Raw genomic sequence first — 21,762 nt, 5'->3', positions numbered from 1 at the left:
CAAGTAGACAGAAAATCATATAATGACATATTTTGACATAGTACAGAAGACACCAGTTCAGTTAGATTTTTTTACCATTACTGTACCATACCATACCACAGTGCAGCTTTTCTAAGGCTGAGAAAACTTTTAATATTGTAAATGTATTTTTAGGTTCATGATTGGAAAAAAAGGAGCATCAAAACAAACAATTATGTTGAAAACAACTGGAAGAGACAGTGTAAAGAACTAGTGAACCTAATTTTTCAATGTGAAGATTCTGAACCATTTAGACAACCTGTTGATTTGGTTGAATATCCAGTAAGTTGTCATTATTTGAATGTTTGGTGCTTTTCTTATTGATGTGGAGATTAGGGTAGGGGTGTTTAAATGAAAAAGTAAGATGTCTAGAATTCCCTGGTGGCCTAATGCTTAGAATTCCAGGCTTTCACTGCTGTGGCCCAGGTTAGTCCCTGCTTGGGATACTTAGAGAGAGCTCACAAGCCTCAAGGCATAGTCACAAAAAAAAAAAGAAAAACCGCCCGCCCGCCCCCCACCCCCGCTCCTTGCATCCCAGCAACCAAAAAGTGAGATGTCTAGGCTTAATGTTAACTTTGTCTCTTACCACTAAGACAGCAGTGGAAGAGTTGTTTTACAGTTTCTTGAATTAATAGAATTCAAGAAATTGTACCTTGTACCTTGGGTTACCAATGTTACCCCTCATTATCGCAGGGTTAGTAGGCCCAACCCTGGGAAAACTATGAATTGGTTAAAAGTGTCTCTCTTTGGGACCTCCCTGGTGGTGCAGTGGCTAATACTCCCTGTTCCCAGTGCAGGGGGCCTGGGTTCAATCCCTGGTCAGGGAACTAGGTCCAGCATGCTGCAACTAAGACCTGACTCATCCAAGTAAAGATTTTTTTTTTTTAAGTGTCACTCTCCACTTTGTAACAGGGAAATAAAAAATGACCTTTTTAGTTGGAGGCTAATTACTTTACATCATTACAGTAGTTTTTGTAACAATGACCTTTTTAAAAGATAGAAAGCACAAATTTGCTGTAGGAAGCTTAGAAATTATATAGTAGAGTATACAGAAGGAAATAGAAACAATTTCATATCCTGGTTCCAAATATATAATTTTGTTCCATTTCTTGTCTGTATGTTTGAGTGTCTTTTTTAAAGTTATTAATGATTTTTAAGATCCTTATAACCTTTTTCTCTTCTGTCATTTTGAATGTTTTAGAGATTTGATGCACTTTTACATTTCTAAAAACAGGAATTGAATCTTTGAACTAACTATTATTTTTAAAATCTAGGATTACCGAGACATTATAGATACTCCAATGGATTTTGGAACAGTAAGGGAAACTTTAGAAGCAGGAAACTATGACAGCCCTTTGGAATTTTGCAAAGACATCCGTTTGATATTTAGCAATGCAAAAGCATATACACCAAACAAAAGATCAAAGGTAATTTTAAAAGTGGTTTATTAAAAAAAAAATATGTGTGATCTGTGTAGATGATGATTTACTATTGTTTGGTAGAGGTGGAAACATGAAAGAACAATGAGTATAATAAGACTACTCTTAAGAATAGAGCTTTCATCACAGCCCAAGTATCTGCTGTGGAATCATTGTTTTCTGGTGACAGTTTTTGTCTTTCCTAAGGTTTTATAAACAAAAGAAGATTGGTACCAGTGAGGAGACCTGTGAAAAATGAACAGATTTGTGTTGGATGTATAGTGAGAAAAGTCTGTTCTCTTACATACAGGAATCTTGAAAAGTGGATTGGGAACTTTGGGAACTTAGTTATAGAGGTTGGACAAATATTACAAGTAAGAAAGGGAAAATCTGAGATGGGGATGGGACTACTAATGCATACTAATAATTTGGATCTGAAGAAGAAACATGTGAGCCATCTGATTAGTTATCTTAATTTAAGAACCTTCACATTCAATATCCAGGTTGCTTATTGGATCAATTTGACATTCAAGTCTTAACATTTTTCTCAGTTTGTGTTTTCATCAATATTCACCATTTGTGAGACTTCCTTTCACAGAGAAAATAAATTTCATTCATGTCTTTTTTTCCATTTTGTTTAAAATACGTGTTTGAGGGTTCATCATATAGCTTACCCATTTAAAGTGCACAATTAATGGGTTTTGGTGTATTATGTGACCAAATTTTCAAAATTGTGGTTACGTATACATAACATTAAATTTATCATTTTAATCACTTTTAAGTATACAATTCAGTGACATAAATTACATTCATAGTGTTGATCAGCCATCACTGTTATTTTCAAAACTCTTGCATAACCCCAAACAGAAACTCAGTAACCAGTAAGCAACCAACTCCACATTCTTTCCTTTCCTCAGCCTTTAATAGCTTCTCATTCATTTTGTATCTCTGTCAATTTGCCTATTCTAGATATTTCATACAAATTGAACATACAGAATTTGTCTTTGGTGTCTGGCTTATTTCACTTAGCATCTTATCTTAAAGGTTCATCCATGTTGTTGCCTGTTTTGGAAATTTGTTCCATTTTGTGGGGTGAATAATATGCCACCATATGGGTGTATGGCATTTGGCTCATTAATCTGTGGATGGACACTTGAATTGTTTTCTACTTTTTGGTGGTTGTAACTGATGCTGCAGTGAATATGGGAATGTAAGAATCTGTAAGAGTTCTTGTCCTCAGTTTTCTTAGGTATATATCTGAGAGTGGAATTTCTGGTTCATAGGGTATGTTTTTCAGCAACCACCAAACTGTATTCCATAATGACTAGACCATTTTGCATTCCCATTGGCAATGTACAAGGATTCCAGTTTCTCCACATACTTGCCAAAATTTGTTATTTTCTGTTTGTAAAAAAAAATTATATAGACATTGTAGTCTTTTTGTTGTTGTAAGAATTTTAAAATATATTTTGGATATTAAGTCCTTATCAAATAAGTGTTTTCCAGTTATTTTTCTCTCATTCTGTAGGTTGTCTTTTTATTTGTTGATAATGTCCTTTGATGCACAGAAGTTTTTAATTTTGATAAAATTAAAATTATTAATCAACTTTTTTTCCCCCTTTGGTTTCTGTGCTTTTGGTTTCATATTTAAGAACCCATTGCTGCTTAGGGTCACAGAGCCTATAAGTATGTGACACTGTTATGGAGCAGTTTGAAAAATAAGCGCCATTTGACTCATTAATTCCAGTTTTAATTTTTTTTTATAGACAGAATTAACTGTGGAAAAGAATACATGTATATTAAGGAATAATTTATAGAGGCAAGTGTTTGGAAATAGTGGTCAAAATAGTTAAAAAAATAAATCCATTGCCAAGTTGAATGTCATAAAGATTGACCTCATGTGTTCTTATGATTTAGTTCTTGTATTTAAGCTGTTGATCCATTTTGAGTTACTGTTTGTGTATGGAGTGAGACAGAGGTCCATTTTATTCTGTGTGTAGAAATCTGGGTATTATAGCACAGTCAGCTGAAGAGACTGTTCTTTCCCTATTAAATGGTCTAGTACCCTTTTTGAAAATTAATTTGCTAGATAAGATAGATTGATTTGTATCTGAGCTCAGTTCTGTTCATTGGTTTGTACATACGAGTCTCTGTCTGTCTCTTTGTCTTTCTTGTATGTCAGTACTAAAATGTTTTGCTTACTGTACATTTAGTAGTATGTTTTGGAACAAAGGAAATTTTGGTCTTCTTGTTTTGATCTGTTTTAGGATCATTTTGGCAATTCAGGGGTGCAATTCATTATTAATGTGATGATTGACTTTTTCCATTTCTGTTTAAAAAAGTTGAATTTTTGATAGGGATTGCATTCAGTGTGTAGATGGCTTTGGACTGTATTGGTGTCTTGACATTACTAAGTCTTTCTGTCTCTTAATGCCAGATGCCTTTCCATTTATTTAGGTCTAATTTCTTCCAGCAATGTTTTGTAATTTTCAGTGGAGACTTCCCACTCCATGGTGAAATGTATTCCCAGATATTTTATTGTTTTAGATGCTATTTGAAATGCAGTTGCTTTCTTAATTTCCTTTTGTGCTTGTTCATTGTTGGTGGCAGATTCTTGTCTGTTCTCATACCTTGTAATTTTGTTGGATTAATTTATTAGCACTGATAGCTTTCTTGTAGAATCTTGGATTTTTTCTATACATAGGATCACTTCATCTGCAAATATATATAGTTTTACTTCTACCTTTCCAACCTGAGTTATTTTTATTTCTTTTCTAATTGCTCTGGCGAAATTTAAAATACAGTGTGGTGCTGAAACCAGGTATCCTTGTACATTCCTGACCAGTCTTCTACCATTTACCACTGTGCATAGTGATAACTGGGGGTTTTTGAGACATGCCCATATTCATGTTGAACTGATAATTTTAGCACTTGTTAGATGATTTTTCATATATATGAAAAATTTCATATATATTTTCATAAAATTTTCATATATATAGATAACTCAAGATTCTCAGAGGTTTCAAACTTAATATGATTAAGGAACAGAATCACTTTTGTTAAAATTGGTGACACGCTAGAGTTCAGGTTTGAAGAAAAAGAGTAAATTGAATATATATATATATAAAATACTAGAAATAACTGTTAAACATCATTTCAAAGATAAGAGGGATTACAGATTTCACATATACTCATTGAGTGTGTGTGTGTGTATATGTATGTGTGTGTCTGTGTGTATAGGTTTCCTCCTGTATTTGAAGGTAGAACATTCCTTTGAAATCTTTTTTTAGGTGAAATGATGTGAGGTGAAGAGCCAGTTACCTTAGGACACATCTTAATGACAGATGCACCGAATACACCAAGATAAAACTCAGATGCTCTCAAACACAGTTCAGAACTGTGGCGACTTACCTAAACAAAATGAATCACAAACAGATAGATGCATACCAAGACATAGCATAGTTGAAATGGTAAAAGTCAAGCATAGAGAATTTTAAAGACAACAAGAGAGAAACGGAGAATCCTAAGTAAGGGATCTCCCATAAAGGGGTATCAGCTGATCTCCCTGCCAAAACTTCGCTGACTAGAAGGCTGTTGAAAGGGAAAATTTGTCAAAGCCCATAGAATATTCAGCACCAAGAATGAACCCTAATGTTGTCAATGGACTATGGGTGATGATGTGTCAGTGCAGGCTCAGCAACCATAATAAATGTTTCTCTCTGGTTTGGGATGTCACTTTAAAAACTAAAATCACAACTGTGGTGACGCATTGCCGAGATGGCGAGAGTAGTTGCTGGGGAAGAAGCTTGGTGGCGCTGCTCTCGCTGCGCCTCTGTGATGGCTTGTTGCAAACATGCTGAACTCTCTTTTCACCTTTTTTCATAAAGGGAAAATCTTTGGATTTCTTTGAGTCAGTGAAAAGGGATACTAATAAAGTAGGTCTTTTATAAAAATGAAGTGGCAGAAAGTAAACCTTTCTTAAAAGTGAGGGATACCTGTATACGTGTGTGTGTATGTATAAATGTGAGAAAGTCACATATTTTACATACTTTTTAAAGGTTCTCCAGTGTTAGTCTCTTCACCTTCCTCCACCATGCACCAGAGTGATTGATATTTATCTTTGTTAAATATTTTTACATTTTATTTTCAGGAATGATTGTGGATGAATGCATAGTACTTCCTGTAAATACATAGCTGTGCCAAAAGTTATTTGTAGTAGGTAGCATTGCTGTCCTTTTAAAAATTTGATGTTTTTTTTTTTTTAAATTTGATGTTTTTAATTATAAAAGTTATTATAACATAATCTTTCTTACATAATTAAGGTTATAGGGCATAATGTCTTCTTCTGGATGCAAGCCATCTCTTTTTCTAACAATAATTTAGATCTTAAGTGGCATAAGAGGCATTCAGATTTCAAGTAGAGACTGGTGTGGAGGTGCTTTTGTTCCCTTGTCCCAAGGAGACACTGCCCTTTTGCTGCCTAAATAGCAACCATAAAACCAATCAATTTCCTTTATAACTTTAGGAGAAGGAGGCATTTTGGAGGTTTGTACATGTAGATGTGGGAAAAATCAATTGAGAACCACTGAAAACATACAGACCTAAACCCAAGATTGTAGAGGGTTGATTGATTTAAAATTGCTTCCTTTTTATCAGAGTGGTGTGAATTTGGTACTTCAGTGTCCTTGAAGGGAAGGGATGGAAAATAGATAAAATAAGGACCAGCCATTATCTAGAACAGTGATATAATAGATTACAAGTACCTCAATGATTATTACAAATTTATTTGTAAAAATATAAGATTTTATAGTTCCAGTTTTGCTTTCATGTCCTTGCAGATTTATAGTATGACCTTGAGATTGTCTGCCTTATTTGAAGAAAAAATGAAGAAAATCTCCTCTGATTTTAAAATTGGTCAGAAATTCAATGAAAAACTTCGAAGAAGCCAGAGGTTTAAGAGACGACAAAATTGTAACCGTGTCAATCAGGCTAACAAAAATATCAGGTGAATTGGTTGTTGTAGTCTCTGTATGCAGTTTTTAAATCAGGTTGTGATACTTAATTTCTATTATGTTAGAAATGCTTAATCATTTTAGAGAACAGAAAAGAATTGTCACTTTTTATAGGTTGAAGGCATTCTCTGCATATAGAGCTATTGTGGTGATTTTTAGTTACATAAATTTGTAAGCATTTAATGAAACATCAATTAAGTCTTATTAAGGATTATTCAAAATATTATTTAGTTTCGCATAAGAATTTTTTTTTTAATGCAGAGAGTAAAATGATTACTAGATATGGCTATTGAGCATTTGATTGTGTAAGGTAAAGTGCCAGTTTGATGTAACGTACATGTTTTCACTGGAGATTACTTGTAGAAAAGAAATATAAAATGCAGGAGTTACTCCTTTTTATAGTAAACTATTCTGTCATTTATGACTGTAGCTTGCATTAATATCACATTTATAGATGTTTAAAGTGTTGAAATGTGGAGAATGAGTTTTTCAGTGTTTAGTTGTTTTCATGTACATTTAGAATATGCACTGTTACCTTGATGGATTTCCTCATGGTTGTTTTTGGGATTACGTCATGCATCTAAATTGAAAACAATCTATTTCAGGTTAATACTATTTCATTCCCACAGATTTAAGAATTGTTTCACTTTAGCTCTTTTCCCCTTCTTATTTGTGCCCTTAACTCTCATAGAGTTTATACTTTTTTATGTTGTTTTATGCAGTTGCCTTTCAAATCAGTTAAGAAAAGAAGAAACAAATTATTTATACAGTTAGATTGGGTTGGCCAAAAGATGCATTCAGGATTTTCTGTAACATCTTAATGGATAAACCAGAACAAACTTTTTGGTCAACCCAATATATTTACCTAAGTAATTACCTTTTCCAGTGGTCATTTATTTCTTTTTGTGGATTTGAGTTACCCTCTGGTTTTATTTCTTTTCAACCTAAAATCCTTTAATGTTTCTTTAAAAAAATACTTATTTATGTTTCTTTATTTGGCTGTGCTAGTTTCGGTTCTAACTGAGGTACTTGGGATCTAGTTCTCTGACCAGGGATCAAACTGGCCCCCTACATTGGGAGCATGGAGTCTAGCCACTGGCCCAGCAGGGGTTCCCTATTTATTTTTGAGCTGTGCTCTGTCTTCGCTGTTGCATGTGGGCTTCCTCTAGCTGCAGCAAGGGGTGGCTACTCTCTTGTGGTGCACGGGCTTCTCAGAGCTGACGGGCTGTGTGAGGTGCATGCCTCTCACACCTGTGGCTTCTTGTTGTGCAGCGTAGGCCCTTGAACATGTGGGCTTCGGCAGTTGCAGTGTGTGGGCAGCATGTGGGCTCCATAGTTGTGGTTCATTGACTTAGTTGCTCTGAGGCATGTTGGGATCTTCCCTGGGACTAGGGATTGAACCCATGTCCCCTGCATTGGCAGGCAGATTCTTAACCACCAGACCACCAGGGAAGTCTGTGAAGTCCTTTACTATTTCTTGTAAGGCAGACATGCTAGCAGTGAATTCCCTTAATCTTTGTTCATCAGGGAATGTTCTTAATTTCACTTTTATCAAGACTAATTTTGCTGTATATAGAATTCTCAGTTGGCAGTTGTTTCTCTTTTAGCAGTTTGACTATGTCATCTTTCTGCCTGCTGACCTCCAGTGTTTCTGATGAGAAGTCAGCTATTAATCTTATGGAGGTTCCTTCCATTGTACACAGGCAGTTTTTCTCTTGCTGCTTTCAAGATTTTTTTTTTGTCTTCATCTTGCAGCTGACTGTAGGTGTGGATTTGCATTTATCCTTCTTGAAATTTGTGCAACTTTGTGGATATGTACTGTTTTCATCAGATTTGGGTGATTTTCAGCCATTATGTTTCAAATATTTTTGTTCTCCTTTTGTCTCCTGTGAAAGTGAAAGTTTCTCAGTCGTCTCAGACTTTTGGTGACCTCATGGACTTTACAGTCCATGGAATTCTCCAGGCCAGAATACTGGAATGGGTAGCCTTTCCCTTCTCCAGGGAATCTTCCCAACCCAGGGATTGAACCCAGGTCCTCCTGCATTGCAGGTGGATTCTTTACCAACTGAACCACAAGGGCCCTTTGGGGCTCCCATTATACATATGCTGGTGTGTGTAATGGTCTCCCAATGTTTTCTGAGGCTTCCTTCATTTTTTTTATTCATAAAGGATAGGATACCAAGAGAATGTGTTCATTTTGAGCTACTACACCTTGACTACTGTTAAAAGTCAAGTTTATGATAGGTATAAGTATGTAATTCGGAAAAGGCAATGGCACCCCACTCCAGTCCTCTTGCCTGGAGAATCCCATGGATGGAGGAGCCTGGTTGGCTGCAGTCCATGGGGTCGCGAAGAGTCGGACATGACTGAGCGACTTCACTTTCACGTTTCACTTGCATGCACTGGAGAAGGAAATGGCAGCCCACTCCAGTGTTCTTGCCTGGAGGATCCCAGGGGCGGCGGAGCCTGGTGGGCTGCCGTCTATGGGGTTGCACAGAGTCGGACACGACTGAAGCAACTTAGCAGCAGCAGTAGGCATGTAATTATTTCTTCTTATATTACTCTCTAGTTGATGTTGTTGTTTAGTCATTCAGTCATGTCTGACTCTTTGTGACCCCATGGATTGTAGCCTGCCAGACTCTTCTGTCCCTGGGATTTCCCAGGCAAAGATGCTGGAATGGGTTGCCATTTCCTTCTCCAGGGGATCTTTCTGACCTAGGAATCTGACCCATGCATCCTTGGTACATAGATTCTTTACCACTGAGCTTCTGGGGAAGCCCATGTTTGATATTAATGGAAGTTAAATTTTTGACATAATAAACTTGAGTTTTCTTTGTAAATCCTTTTGTTTTTTTAATGAAGGAAATCAAGATAATACATTTTGTAGCCATCTGTCCTTCTCCCATTTGTAACTGACATTGCATTTAACACATGGAAACTAGAAAGCTGCTTGCCTTTAAAAACAGTCTATTTACATTTGAAAACTTGAATTTTCTTGATTATGATAAAGTTACTGCTTAAAAGAATTACTGTTTTATTTTTCCTTCAAAAAATTGAAGTATAGTTGAGTGTGGTTATCTTTAAGCTCAGATGCCTTAGATACTCTCTAAAAGGAAAAGCACCTTTATCTTTTTGTTTTAAGGGAAAACAAAACCAAATCTTTTGTTTTAAAGGGTTATCTTTAAAAAACATGAATATTAGTCAGATCTGTAATTTAAACTCAGATTGTTTTAAACTTCCATCTTTTTTTCACCATAATACATGGCTCAGGAATCAAATATGGTGAATTGGCACTTAGATGTAAACATATTGGTCTCAGAAAAAAGCTAGCTTGATATGTCTTTTGCCTCTCTGTTCTTTCTGTTCAGGTTTTGTTGATTTCTCCTGATTTTATACTGTCTTTGTGTGTGTGTGAGTCGCTCAGTCGTCTCCAACACTTTGTGACCCCATGGACTGTAGCCTGCCAGGCTTCTCTGTCATGGAATTCTCCAGGCAAGAGTACTGGAGTGGATTGCCATTCCCTTCTCCAGAGGGACTTCCCAACCCAGGGATCAAACCCTGGTCTCCTGCATCGTAGGCAGATTCTTTACTGTTTGAAATACAGGGAAGTCTATCCTGTCTTTAGGAATATATAAAAATGAGCCTAGAGGGAATATTGTCATATTGAGAATCTCATTCTTAATATAGGGAATTCCCTGGTGGCCAAGTGGTTAGGACTCCAGGCTTTCACGGCCATGGTCTGGGTTCAATCACTATAGTCAGGACACTGAGATCCCACAGGCAGTTATGTGGCCAAAAATAATAAATAAATAAAAAATCACAAATTTCATTACACATACAACTTTAAAAAATATATCTTATGAATGAATGCCTGTATTAACATAAATGTTGGCTCTTCTTAGCATTTAATCCAAAGAATCTAAGGTATTCAGTATGATTTTCTATAATACTGTTACTTAGATTATCTGTTTATTACTCAAATTTGGAATGAAACAATGTCAAATTTAAAGAAAGAATAGTAACCCAAGCTAGAGTAAGATGTTAATAATGAATATTTCAGTGTCTTGATCATAAAGTTATTCTTTAATAATACATTGTTATTTAGACATCCTCTGTTTTGCTCAATATTGTTTTATTTTTCCTATCTTTGACCAGAAATACCAAGCAGAAGCGTTTAAAATCTCAGACAAAAGTAATTTCTGAGTTCGTAGGTTCTCCTATCCAGCCTACCTCAAGTAGGGCAACTTATTCCACAAGCCGCAAGACAACTGCTAGTGTCTCTTCAGGTGTTACTTCTGGTGACTCTTCAGATTCAGCAGCATCATCAGAAAGAATGAGAAGAAATAGACCTGTCACTCTGACAAATGGTTCTACATTATCTGGTGAGAAATGGAATGTTGTGTGTTCACCTGTTGAGCACTGAAGTTTATAACACTGCTAGTTACTGTGGATTTTGAGGAAAGAATAAAGAAGTAAGATATGGTCTTGATATTCAAGGAACGTAAAATTGAACAGAAGAGACATAAGTAACACATGGAATAATTAATTATATTTGATAAATGCTGTTCTTTGCAAATGGTGCAGCCACATTTTAAGCAAATTTGAATCCTTCAGGATTTAAATAATGTGGTATAAATATCATACTTTGTATGCAAAATTTGACATGGAAAAATTTCTTTAAATCATGTAAGTTTAAGGCTTGATGACCTGGAAAATAAAAAATACTGTTGGTAATAACTGAAGTTATTACTAAACTTCAGTTTAACTGAAGCTGACACAGACTGTGAACATCCTATGAATGATGTTGTGTTATGTACATCCTTGAGTTTGTTCTGAGTGATTTTGGTGACTTGTCATGATAGTATGGTGATTACTGTTGTGATTTAAAACAGTAAGATCAGGCAGGTAGAATGCAGCCTCAGTTTAAAGAATGGCAAGCCTTACAGAGAAGTTTGGATTACTTAATAGGGTCCCTTGTTTTGAGGGAATCACATGACGAATTCTGTCTCAGGAGGATGAATCAGTTTGACAGTGATACATGGGGAAGGAGAAGAATCTGGAAACACAGTCAGAATGATGGGACGTGGAATGCAGGAGATGGCACATACACATTCCTCTATCAGCCACTTTCTTCTTTGACATAGAATTGGGTTGTATTATGGAGCATAATATTGTCCTTTAACAATATGTCCCCACTCATTTTGGTGGAATATTTGTTTTGTGATAGACATGCCTGGCTGAAGGAACAGGAAATTTGGTTTCCTATCTTACTTATCTCACACCTTTTCTACCTGTGTGTGCGTGTGTGTGTGTGTCACATGTTGAAATGCTCTTTCTTGAGCTTGGAAGCATGTGTGGTACAAAGATGCTGTTAGGAACAACTGCTAGAGAGAGACCCGAAAGCCTGCTAAAATATTGGACTTGAAGTGACTGTCTTTTCTATAGGAAATACTTATTTCAAAACAGAAGCAGGAAGAAGCCCCATTATCGTGGGGCTTGTTAAAATTTTAATGAAAGCTTGTTTATAAAATATCAGTATATAAACTCTTATTTTCTGAATCTAAATCAGTATTAATATGTTACTTTCAGGAATAAGAGAACAAACTTGATTTCAAATGCTGATTATGTACCTTTTAGTATTATCAGCTATTCTTTGAAACCGTTTTTAAAAATATACTCGCTTCTAAGTATTTTAGGAATCTACCTTTAGTCTGTTGTTACAAAATAACTGCTTACTGTGTAAAGATAGGAGTGTATATGTAATGAACTGTTAATGCTTCATTTTTCTTAGAAAGTGAAATGGAAGATTCTTTAGGTATCTCTTCATCATCTTCAGCTTCAAATAGTTCTGAGGAAAGCAAAGAGAGTCCAAGAGCTCGAGACCCCTCCTCCCGCAGCGGGCTGGCCAGGAGCAGCGGCCTCAGGGTGACCAGGACCAGAGCTGCGCAGAGGAACGCTGGTGAGAGGAGGCTCAGTGTGCTGGGGGAAGCGTGTGTCAGGGGAGCCCAAAGCTAAATAAACAGTGAATGCTTTACTCACCTGACGGATCTGCACATGATTACATGTCCTGTATGCTTTTTTTCCCTTGAGACATAATTGACATAAAATATTTTAATTTCAGGTGTACAGTGTAATTGACTTGACATTTGTGTACTTGACAATGATTACCACAGTAAGTTTAGTTACCATGTGTCACCATGCATAGTCAGAAAATTTTCTTTCTTCTTGTGATGAAGACTTTTTAAGACACACTCTTAGCAACTTTCATATATGCAGTGCCATATTAACTCTGCTTGCCATGTTGTACATTGTGTCTCCATGATTTATTTATTTTATAACTGGAAGTTTGTACCTTTAGACTCCATTCACCCATTTTACCCACTCCCTATCCGCCCTCCCCCTGGCAACCATCAGTCTGTTTTCTGGTGGAGCATGTTTTGTTTTTGTAGATTCCACATAGAAGTATAGATTCCACTTAAACATAGGGTATTTGTTTTTCTGTCTGACTTATTTCACTTTGCATAGTGCCCTCAAGGTCTGTCCATGTTGTCACAAATGGCAAGAATCCATTCTCTTTTGTGGCTGAACAGTATTCCTGTTTCTGTAGATGTGTGTTTGTTATCTTCTTTATCCATCCATCTCTATGGAAACAACACTTAGGTTGTGTCCATATCTTGGCTGTTGTAAATAATGCTGCAGTGAGCATGGGGGTTGCATGTATCTTTTCAAATTCATGTTTTTGTTTTCTTTACATAAATAGCCAGAATTGGAATTGTTGGATCATGTAATTTTTTGAGGACCAACCATACTGTTTTCTATAGTGGCTACACCAGTTTTCCCAATAACAGTGCACAAGGGTTTTCTTTTCTTTCAAATCTGCTGGGATCCAGCCTGGCAGGATCCAGGGGTACCCTCAGGATGAATGGCATTGGCGAGAGAGAGAGAGAGTGACCAGACGGGGGTGTTTGCAGCAGGGTCTGACAATGCTTTATTTTTTACCGTAGCTTTTATACCCTAAGTTAGTACATTTCTGAGGGGAAGATAGTTTAACATTACATCAGCTTGTCCTTCACGAAACCAGGGTGTTTTCTGCATACTTCTTCTGTTTATGAGGGTCTTGTACATTGTCTTCTGGCCTTGGGGCCTATTAACATTTTATGCAAGTCAGGTGAATGTAAACCTATTTTCTGTTTCTATGGTGATTTTAACAGAAAAGTTGCAGTCTCTTAGGGCAGCAGTACAGCATGTCACAGCATAGTAGAAGTATAACCTTGTTAACACAAAGGTCAATTCTTCTGCAGAAGTTGTCACTTGAATTTATCTAAGAGGTTTATCCCACACAGACTCTGCGGCTTCGGTGAGGTAGCCCTTGCTTAGCACTCCTGGCTAATAATTAACAACCGTCTCATTGTTACCACACTAGGGCTAAGCTCTTATTTTTCTAGATCTATAACTATATTAACAATGGCTTCCACTGCACAACCTTAGCACATTAAGAGCAAAAACACAGCAAGCAAATGTTAACCCAATAACCACTTTTAGAATAATTTTTCTTGTGTTTTATAATAGGGTTTCCTTACTCCCTGAAGGGCTCTATGTTTATTAGGGTCTTTATATGATCAGGTTCTTTATGCTGTTTTATGATTAGGGTATTATAAGCAGTCATGAATATTAGTACCAAGGGCATAAACACATTTGCCAAATAAACTAAAATACCAGCAAAGGAGTTTAAATTAAAACACTCCTTTCACCCTGGATAATCTCATAAAATACCACCATCCGGGAAACTTATTGATTAAAGTTCTAAACTGATTCTTATTTAGAAAGAGATGGGGGAAGGCCTTCTGCCTGTGTCACAGAAATTAGGGAGTAGTCTATTGAAGTCATCAGAAAGACAGATATCATCTTTAAGGTGAGTGCCGGGGGCAGCTTTTTGGAATCCCTGAAAACCTGATCCGCCTTGCCTGTCAGGTTTTCTCCCTCATGACCTTGTCATGGGTAGGATCCCGTGTGTTGGCTCCTGGCACAAATCCTCACCAACATTTGTTATTTTTTATCTTTCTGATAATAGCTGTTCAAACAGATGTGAGGTGGTACCTCATTCTGGTTTTGACTTGCATTTTCCTGATGATCAGTGATGTTGAGTGTCTTTTCATGTGCCTGTTGGCCATCTGTATGTCTTCTATGGAAAAGTGCCTATTCAGATTCTCTGCCCATTTTTAAATTGATTTTTTTTTGGAGGGGGTGAGGTTTGAGTTGAATGAGTTCTCTATGTATTTTGGATATTAACCCCTGATCAGATATATGTTTTTGCAAATATTTTCTCCTTTTCAGTGGGTTGCCATTTCATTTTGTTGATGATTTCCTTTACTGTGCAGAAGCTGTTTGATGTAGTCCTGCTTGTTTATTTTTGTTTTCATTGCTTTTGCTTTTGAAGTCAGATCTAAAAAATCATTGCCAAGACCAATGTCAAGGATCTTTCTGCCTATATTTTCTTCTAGTTTTGTGGTTTCAGGTCTTATATTCTTTAATCTACTTTGAGTTAATTTTGTGTATTATAAGATATAAAATACAGTATATCTTATGGTATATGATATTCATTCATTCTTTTGCATGTGATGTCTAGTTTCCCAACACTATTTATTGACAAGATTGTCCTTTTCCATTTTATATTCTTGGCTCCTTTGTCATAAATTAATTGACCATCTGTGCTTGGGTTATTTCTGGATTCTCTGTTCTGTTCTACCCTTTAAACTTTTTAAATTTAGAAAGGTGTAATCTGTTTTGACATTAAAAGAATAAGGAACATTAGTACTAAAATAATGAAGTCGTTTAGAAACGTTGGAATAAGGAAGCCCTTTCTAATCTAACTGTTACTTTATTTTTAGGTCCAGTTTCTTTAGAAAATGGATGTGGCAGAAAAGCCACTAGAAAGAGAGTCTATTTAAGTGACTCAGATAACAATTCTTTGGTGACTGGTGAAAGTGTAAAAGCGAGAGCTGGAAATAACCGGAAAGTGCTGCGAAAGTGTGCTGCTGTGGCTGCCAATAAAATCAAGTTAATGAGTGACGTAGAGGAGAATTCTACCTCTGAAAGTGTCTGTTCTGGCCGTAAGCTACCCCACCGCAATGCTTCTGCTGTAGCTAGAAAAAAATTATTACATAATTCTGAGGATGACCAGAGCTTGAAGTCAGAACTTGAAGAAGAGGAGCTAAAAGATCAACTGTCACCATTGTCCAACTCTCTTGCTGCCCAGAATACTGAAAATGGAGATTCAGAGTCAGAAAGTGATTTACGGGTAGCCCGGAAAAATTGGCATGCTAATGGTTACAAGTCCCAAATTCCAGCAACTTCTAAAACAAAATTCCTTAAAATAGCATCTTCTGAGGAAGACTCTAAAAGTCATGATTCAGATAAAGGACATAACAGAACTGCTGGCCCATCAACATCTTTGCCAAAACTTAAGGCAGAAGGCATCTCAGAGGAAGAGGAGAAAGCAAATTCTGAAACAAAAAAATACAGCAGTAGGAAATACAGCACAGGTCGCAAGAATGCTCCTTTCCTTAAAAAAGCAAAGATCTTCAGTGATTCAGAGGACTCTGAGTCTGACAAAGAAGATGGACAAGACAGATGTCGTAAGATGGAAATGAACCTGAGTTCAGGGAATGTGAAGTGTGAACCTGTTGCCAGATCCCAGTGTTTTTCAGATCATGTATCTGAAACTGATTTGGATTCAGATGATGACAAGAAAGCAAAAGAAAAACCAAATAGTTTTATAAAAGGTAATTCAAAACATTTAACCTTGGTTCACTGCTATCTTTTTTATTATAGCATTTTTTTCCCCATGAAATTTTTCTTTGCCACCTGCTTTCTTTCCATGTCATGCATTCTCCATTCATTTTTTCTCTCTGTGTGTACTGTTACTGTTGTTGAGTACATTTAGTGTTGCTCATGTGACAGGCAGCCTTAGCCTAGCTATTTTTAATAGAGATTTCACTTCTTATATTGATAATGGGGATATTGTATCAGCTATGGGTTCAAGAAAAGCAGAGGCCAGCATTTATAAGCTGTTAGTGATAATAGTTTGAGAAAAGGAAAGAAAAAGGTGATTGAAAGGAATGTGGTAGGTAGTAATAATAATAGCTCACAGAACAGTTCCCAAGCTATTTGTCATCAGGATTTTTTTCTAAATGCTTTACATTTATTTATGAACCAGTTTAGTCTTTATATCTTTTATGAGATAAGTACTATTATTATTATGTCCATTTTATTGATACTAACTCTGGAGTATGGAGAGTTAAGATAAATTGCTGAATTGAGATTGTCCTGGTAAATGGAGAAAAATACTAGATCAGGAGCCATATAAAGCTAAGATTAAACTTAGTGTGTGACGGAACTTGTTAAGTTTCAGGGAGGCTGAGTGGTTAGTTTGCATACCTTAGTGCAGTGGTGAAGAGACTTTAGTTTGTATTCAGGTAAATAAAATATTGTAGTGTTGAGTGTCTTGTGTATATAGATAGAAAGGCATGGGGTGTTACTGATGGGCGTATGTTACACTTGTGAATGGTGCCGAGGCTGAAAAAGTCACTGTTCGAAAGTAGTAAAAGCCAAACCCATTCATTGCCATCCTCCTTTGAAGTTAGAAGGAATTCCGGACTTAAGTTGTTTAAAATGTTGAACATTTAATTCCTTTAGACTTACTCTTCTAGTAAAGATTAAAAGAGTATGCTTGATTTTTAGATTCTGCATCACAAAATCATGGACAGAGCAGGAAAGCTGCCAGGAAAAGGGTCTGTTCCAGTGACTCAGACAGCAATTCAAAGGTGGTTAAGAAAGCATCCAGAGCCAGACCAGGCCTTCTGCGAGTGCCTCGGAGGTGTGCCACCACTGCTGCCAGTCGGATCAAGCTGATGAGCGACGCAGAAGATGGCCATGTAGACTACCTGTGCGCTGGGAGCAAAAATGCGAGGAAAAAGCCCCTCCATATTGCATGTGCCACAGCTCAGAAGATAGACAGCGATTCTGAGGGGGATGTAAATTGTGAAGTGCCAAACGAACAGAGTGGCTGTGAAGGGCAGCCACCTGAAGCCGACTCAGAAGGTAGTACAAAAAGTATCAGTCAGTCTTTAAATGAAGACTCAGACTCTGAAGGTGTGTTGGATTCAGGACACAAGAACAGGCGTACCAGGAGTCTCAAGACCAGTGCTGCACCTTCTAAAACAAAGAATGCCTTGGTTGGGTCTTTGGAGGAAGGTTCAAAAAGCCATATTCCAGGGGGTGAGATAGGTAGAAAATGTTCTTCTGAGTCAACTTTGGTGCACAAAGCTACTGCAGAGAATAACTTTGAAGAGGAACTGAACTATGGGCTACGTAGGTGGAACGGCAGGAGGCTCCGGACCTATGGGAAGGCTCCTTTCAGTAAGACAAAAGTGGTGCAGGATTCACAGGAAGCTGCCGAGACAGAAGTAAAAAGGAAGAGACTGCAAACTGAATTGGAAAATGTGAAAGCTTCTGAAACAACAGGGAGTTCAAAGTGTGGACCAGACACTAGCCCCAAATCTGACTCAGATTTGGGATCTGCCACTGAATCAGATGCTGACTGTACGGATGATTCAAAAACCAAAAAGAGGAAAACGAAAGGGAAAGCAAAAGTAGTTAGAAAAGGTAAAACTTTTACAGCTAATGTATCTAAAACCATGAGACGACCAAGACAGAGCAAACGTCCTAGGTTAAATGTGGATGATAATGACTGGGAGGATGTGGACTATGCAAAATCTAAAAGAGTTCTTCGACGTTCAAAAATAAAGACGAGAAATCAGGGTAGAAGGACCGTGAGATACCATGATGGGGATGATGATAGGAGCTTAGAAAATGTGTTAGATTTTGATGATTGCACCTTATGACCTTGAGGGAAAACCAGTTCACTTAAAGAGGGAATGGACTGGAATTTATAGTGAAAGCTGGCTGTTGAAATTATTTTTTGTCCTACAATTCAGGGAATATATTTATATTTTTCTATGAAAAGTTATGAATGTGACTAAATCATGACTGTTATTTTTATTTGCACTTGCTTGCCTTTGTAGCAGCATTCAGCACAGGTGCCAAAATATGCTTCATTTTGGGGGCAGATCTAATCTACTTTTGACAGTATTTAACTACACATAGCAAGAGTTTGAAATATGTTAAACACTAGACATTCTGGTTATCAGAACCAATAAGCATTACTTTTATGGCAGCAAGTGTCATACAGTTATTTTCAGAATTCTTCAAGAGATGGTAGTTTCTAATTCCAGTCCTATTGTAGTATAAATTTCACATGACCTTTGTTTACAGATTCTTCATAAATATTATGTTCATACTGACATAACAATTGGGGAGTGGGTGGTAACCACGATTAGTAGGCAAGGTACCTGCCACTTTTTTCTTTCCCTGGCTACTTAAGTAGGTTGCATTTTACCAGATTTTATCATTTGCATTGAAATGGTTTCCAGTTTTTCTTTCCAAGTCCTGGTGGGTCTTCTTTTTCTCTTTATTTTTAAGGAAAATATCATCCACTTTATTTTATAAACTTGAATTCATAAAGTGCTGGTAAATTATTATTTTTTTAATGTTTGATTGTATATTTTAAATCTCCAAGGCCAGACCATAGCTAGCATTTTCTTTTAAATTGTGCACTAACAAAATATTATATAATTTGTCTTTCCAAGATCTCCTATTTTCCATTTATGGAATTTAACCAAAATCTTGGTCTTCCATAGTCTTACTCTGTGAAATAGAGTTTGTGTGCCTTAGATTTAGATAAAGTGTGTTCTTTAATAGAGTGTACAGGGCTAAAAGAGTATTTAAATTATATGTAGTTTTCCCCCATCTCTTAAATTGTAGAGTTGAGTTTTGATAAGAGTGCAATTGCAAATCTCATTTATATAGGAAAATAGTTAGCTGTTATTCTCCATCTCTTTTACTCTATTGCTGCCATGTGCAATCCCAAGCATTCTTTGCTGGTGCAACTAAGTATCTTTATTAGTGACCTCTAGTATAAATCTAAGAAACTGTTGTGGGAAAATAGTTTTGAAATTCACTTAAAGCGTGACTTTTGCCACATCATCAAATACCATAGTACACTTATTTTCGAGCCAAATATTTTTACTTGATAGGCTGTGCTACTCCAAACAGTGTAGGTGGCCATTCCTAGCTTGTTTGTGCCTGAAGATGGACTTGACTCAAGTGGTTTACATATTTTGTAGCTAAAGGGTGTGTTACAGTACCCCCACCCTTTGTTATTTATTGGCCCTAACTGTGTTTGGTTTCAGACAAAATTAACCCTTTTCTCCTGTGTATCCTTAAGGTGGCAGACATGGAAAAGCATCAGGCTGATATCAGTGTTAGAATGTTCTCAAGTGTTGGTATTTCTTGGTTCTCTATTCCAGTTGACATGGTAGAAGGTTCTTTCTCTTTCTACTCTGGTGTAAGGGGAAGGATATTCTTGGATATTACCAAGTGAGATAGGTGGTCTGCCTGCCTCTCTGGTTGTTGAGAGAGCTATCACCACTTCAAAACTATGATGCTTTCCTTCTCAAAGTTCGTGTTAAACTGTATTGTTGACAGATTGAGTCAGGATAATTGTCCTTGACTAGTGACCTGAAAAAAATTAATGGAATGCTCTTTACTTCCTTAATTTTGCGAACTGGTGATAGATGTCATATCCATTAATTTATTTTAACTCTTCTTAAACTTCTCTGTTTTATATCTATTCTCAGGGTTATATAACTCCATGTTTACCATCATCTGCAAAAAGGTACCAAAAAAATCCATAAACTCATATGGAATATATTCATAAATACATCAGTTCTTTTGGTAAAATGTTACTTAAACCATTTAGGCTTCATCAGTAGAACTGTTCTTAACTTTTAGACTGAATTGATTGGCTGGTCAACCAGTTCCTAATTTTTCATTTTGTCCAAAATGGCTAGACCCTTCTGTGTAGAAGCAGTATTTTGGTTTCATCTGAAAAAAAAAAAAAAAACAAACAAACCCAAAAACACAAGTAAGAATTGGCCTGGTGACTTTGAAAACATGGTTGACAATGGTAGCTTCTCAAGTTCTGAAGTAAAACTAAGGGATTATAGAGAGAATCATTTTTATGGATTTTTTTGGTCACGGTGCTATTCCTAAGGTTAACTTTGAATATGTGACACACACTTCTAAGTACCCTTAAGGAAAATTAATAAATAATTAATAGTTCAAAATGTTTACATTGAGCACTAGAACATGTTTGACTTTTTTTTTTCTATTTCTCTTTATGCAAAATGAGCAGGGATTTAATGCACAGATGTACTTTAATAAGTTTGGGATCAGTTTGTATTTTTCCTGTGAAAAAAGACAAAAGGTTACAAGTGGAATGTGAACTGATCCAGAAGTAAGTGCTAGAGCTTTCCATTGCACTTGAAGTAGCTGAATGATGTATATGAAGAAGAAAAGACTACTGTGGTTGTGTATGTCCAGAGTCCTATGATTTTATTCATTTATGGGTTAAAAAAAGGTTTGAGGTCATTTAGATTGGAGTTTTGATTCCTAATTTTACCAAGCATATTAAGACAAAAAGATTTCAAACGTAAAAATAGGTGAAGTTTAAAAAGCTTCCCCCACCCATTTCCTCCTTATTTGAAAAGGGTATATTGACAATGTATAGTAACTTCTGAAATAAAAGGAAACATTTATCCCATTTTCAGATAATTCCTAGGGTAATCATTCTCCCTTGCCCCCTTTTTTTTAATTTTAGGGGATCAGATCCTTTGTCAGTTTAATAATCCTCAAAAGAGTGATAAAACATTTATTTACTCACAACTTCTATGTTACAACATAAAAGTTTCTTCCAAGAATAGTTAAGAGTTGTACCTAAAAAGAAAATTAGTTTTATAATAAGAAATGGGGTGAAAGAACTTATGTTTTAGGTAAATGGAAAAGGAGACATAAACCAATAAACTTACCACCTGAAGGTACTACTGTTCAAAAGTAAGAATAAAATACATCACTAAATCCTTCATACTCCACCGGCTGATGATCTCTTAAGTAAAATTCTTATTTAGAGTAACGTTGGGTCCATAATTATGTTCCCTTGTCCTTCTTCTAGCCTTTTTTCTTTAGAATAATCAGAACACAGAATTTATTAAGTTCACTGTATGGTATTAAGAACTGAAATGGAAGGACTTTATTAATCTCTTCTGTCAGTACAAATTTAATTTGTGTTACCTGGGAAAAAAAAGATTTTGTATATCAGATTGCAAGAACATTGTTAAAGGTACATACAGTATTTT

General features: G+C 36.3%; 1 protein-coding gene across 1 annotated transcript in view; it reads left to right on the top strand.

Moving 5' to 3' along the window:
- Nucleotides 1–21,762, top strand: part of BRWD1 (bromodomain and WD repeat domain containing 1) — a 123,001-nt gene that overhangs the window by 92,351 nt on the left and 8,888 nt on the right. The window contains exons 35-41 of the mRNA XM_070466778.1: nucleotides 154–300; nucleotides 1,293–1,445; nucleotides 6,275–6,441; nucleotides 10,604–10,830; nucleotides 12,240–12,407; nucleotides 15,337–16,230; nucleotides 17,189–18,112. Of these exons, the coding sequence (XP_070322879.1) occupies nucleotides 154–300; nucleotides 1,293–1,445; nucleotides 6,275–6,441; nucleotides 10,604–10,830; nucleotides 12,240–12,407; nucleotides 15,337–16,230; nucleotides 17,189–18,112 (2,680 nt within the window). The remainder of the gene's footprint in view (nucleotides 1–153; nucleotides 301–1,292; nucleotides 1,446–6,274; nucleotides 6,442–10,603; nucleotides 10,831–12,239; nucleotides 12,408–15,336; nucleotides 16,231–17,188; nucleotides 18,113–21,762) is intronic.

This window comes from Odocoileus virginianus, chromosome 4 (genome assembly GCF_023699985.2).
Source record: "Odocoileus virginianus isolate 20LAN1187 ecotype Illinois chromosome 4, Ovbor_1.2, whole genome shotgun sequence".
Taxonomy (NCBI): domain Eukaryota; kingdom Metazoa; phylum Chordata; class Mammalia; order Artiodactyla; family Cervidae; genus Odocoileus; species Odocoileus virginianus.
The sequence above is the reverse complement of the archived record's forward strand: the minus strand, read 5'-3'. Positions and strand labels throughout refer to the sequence as shown.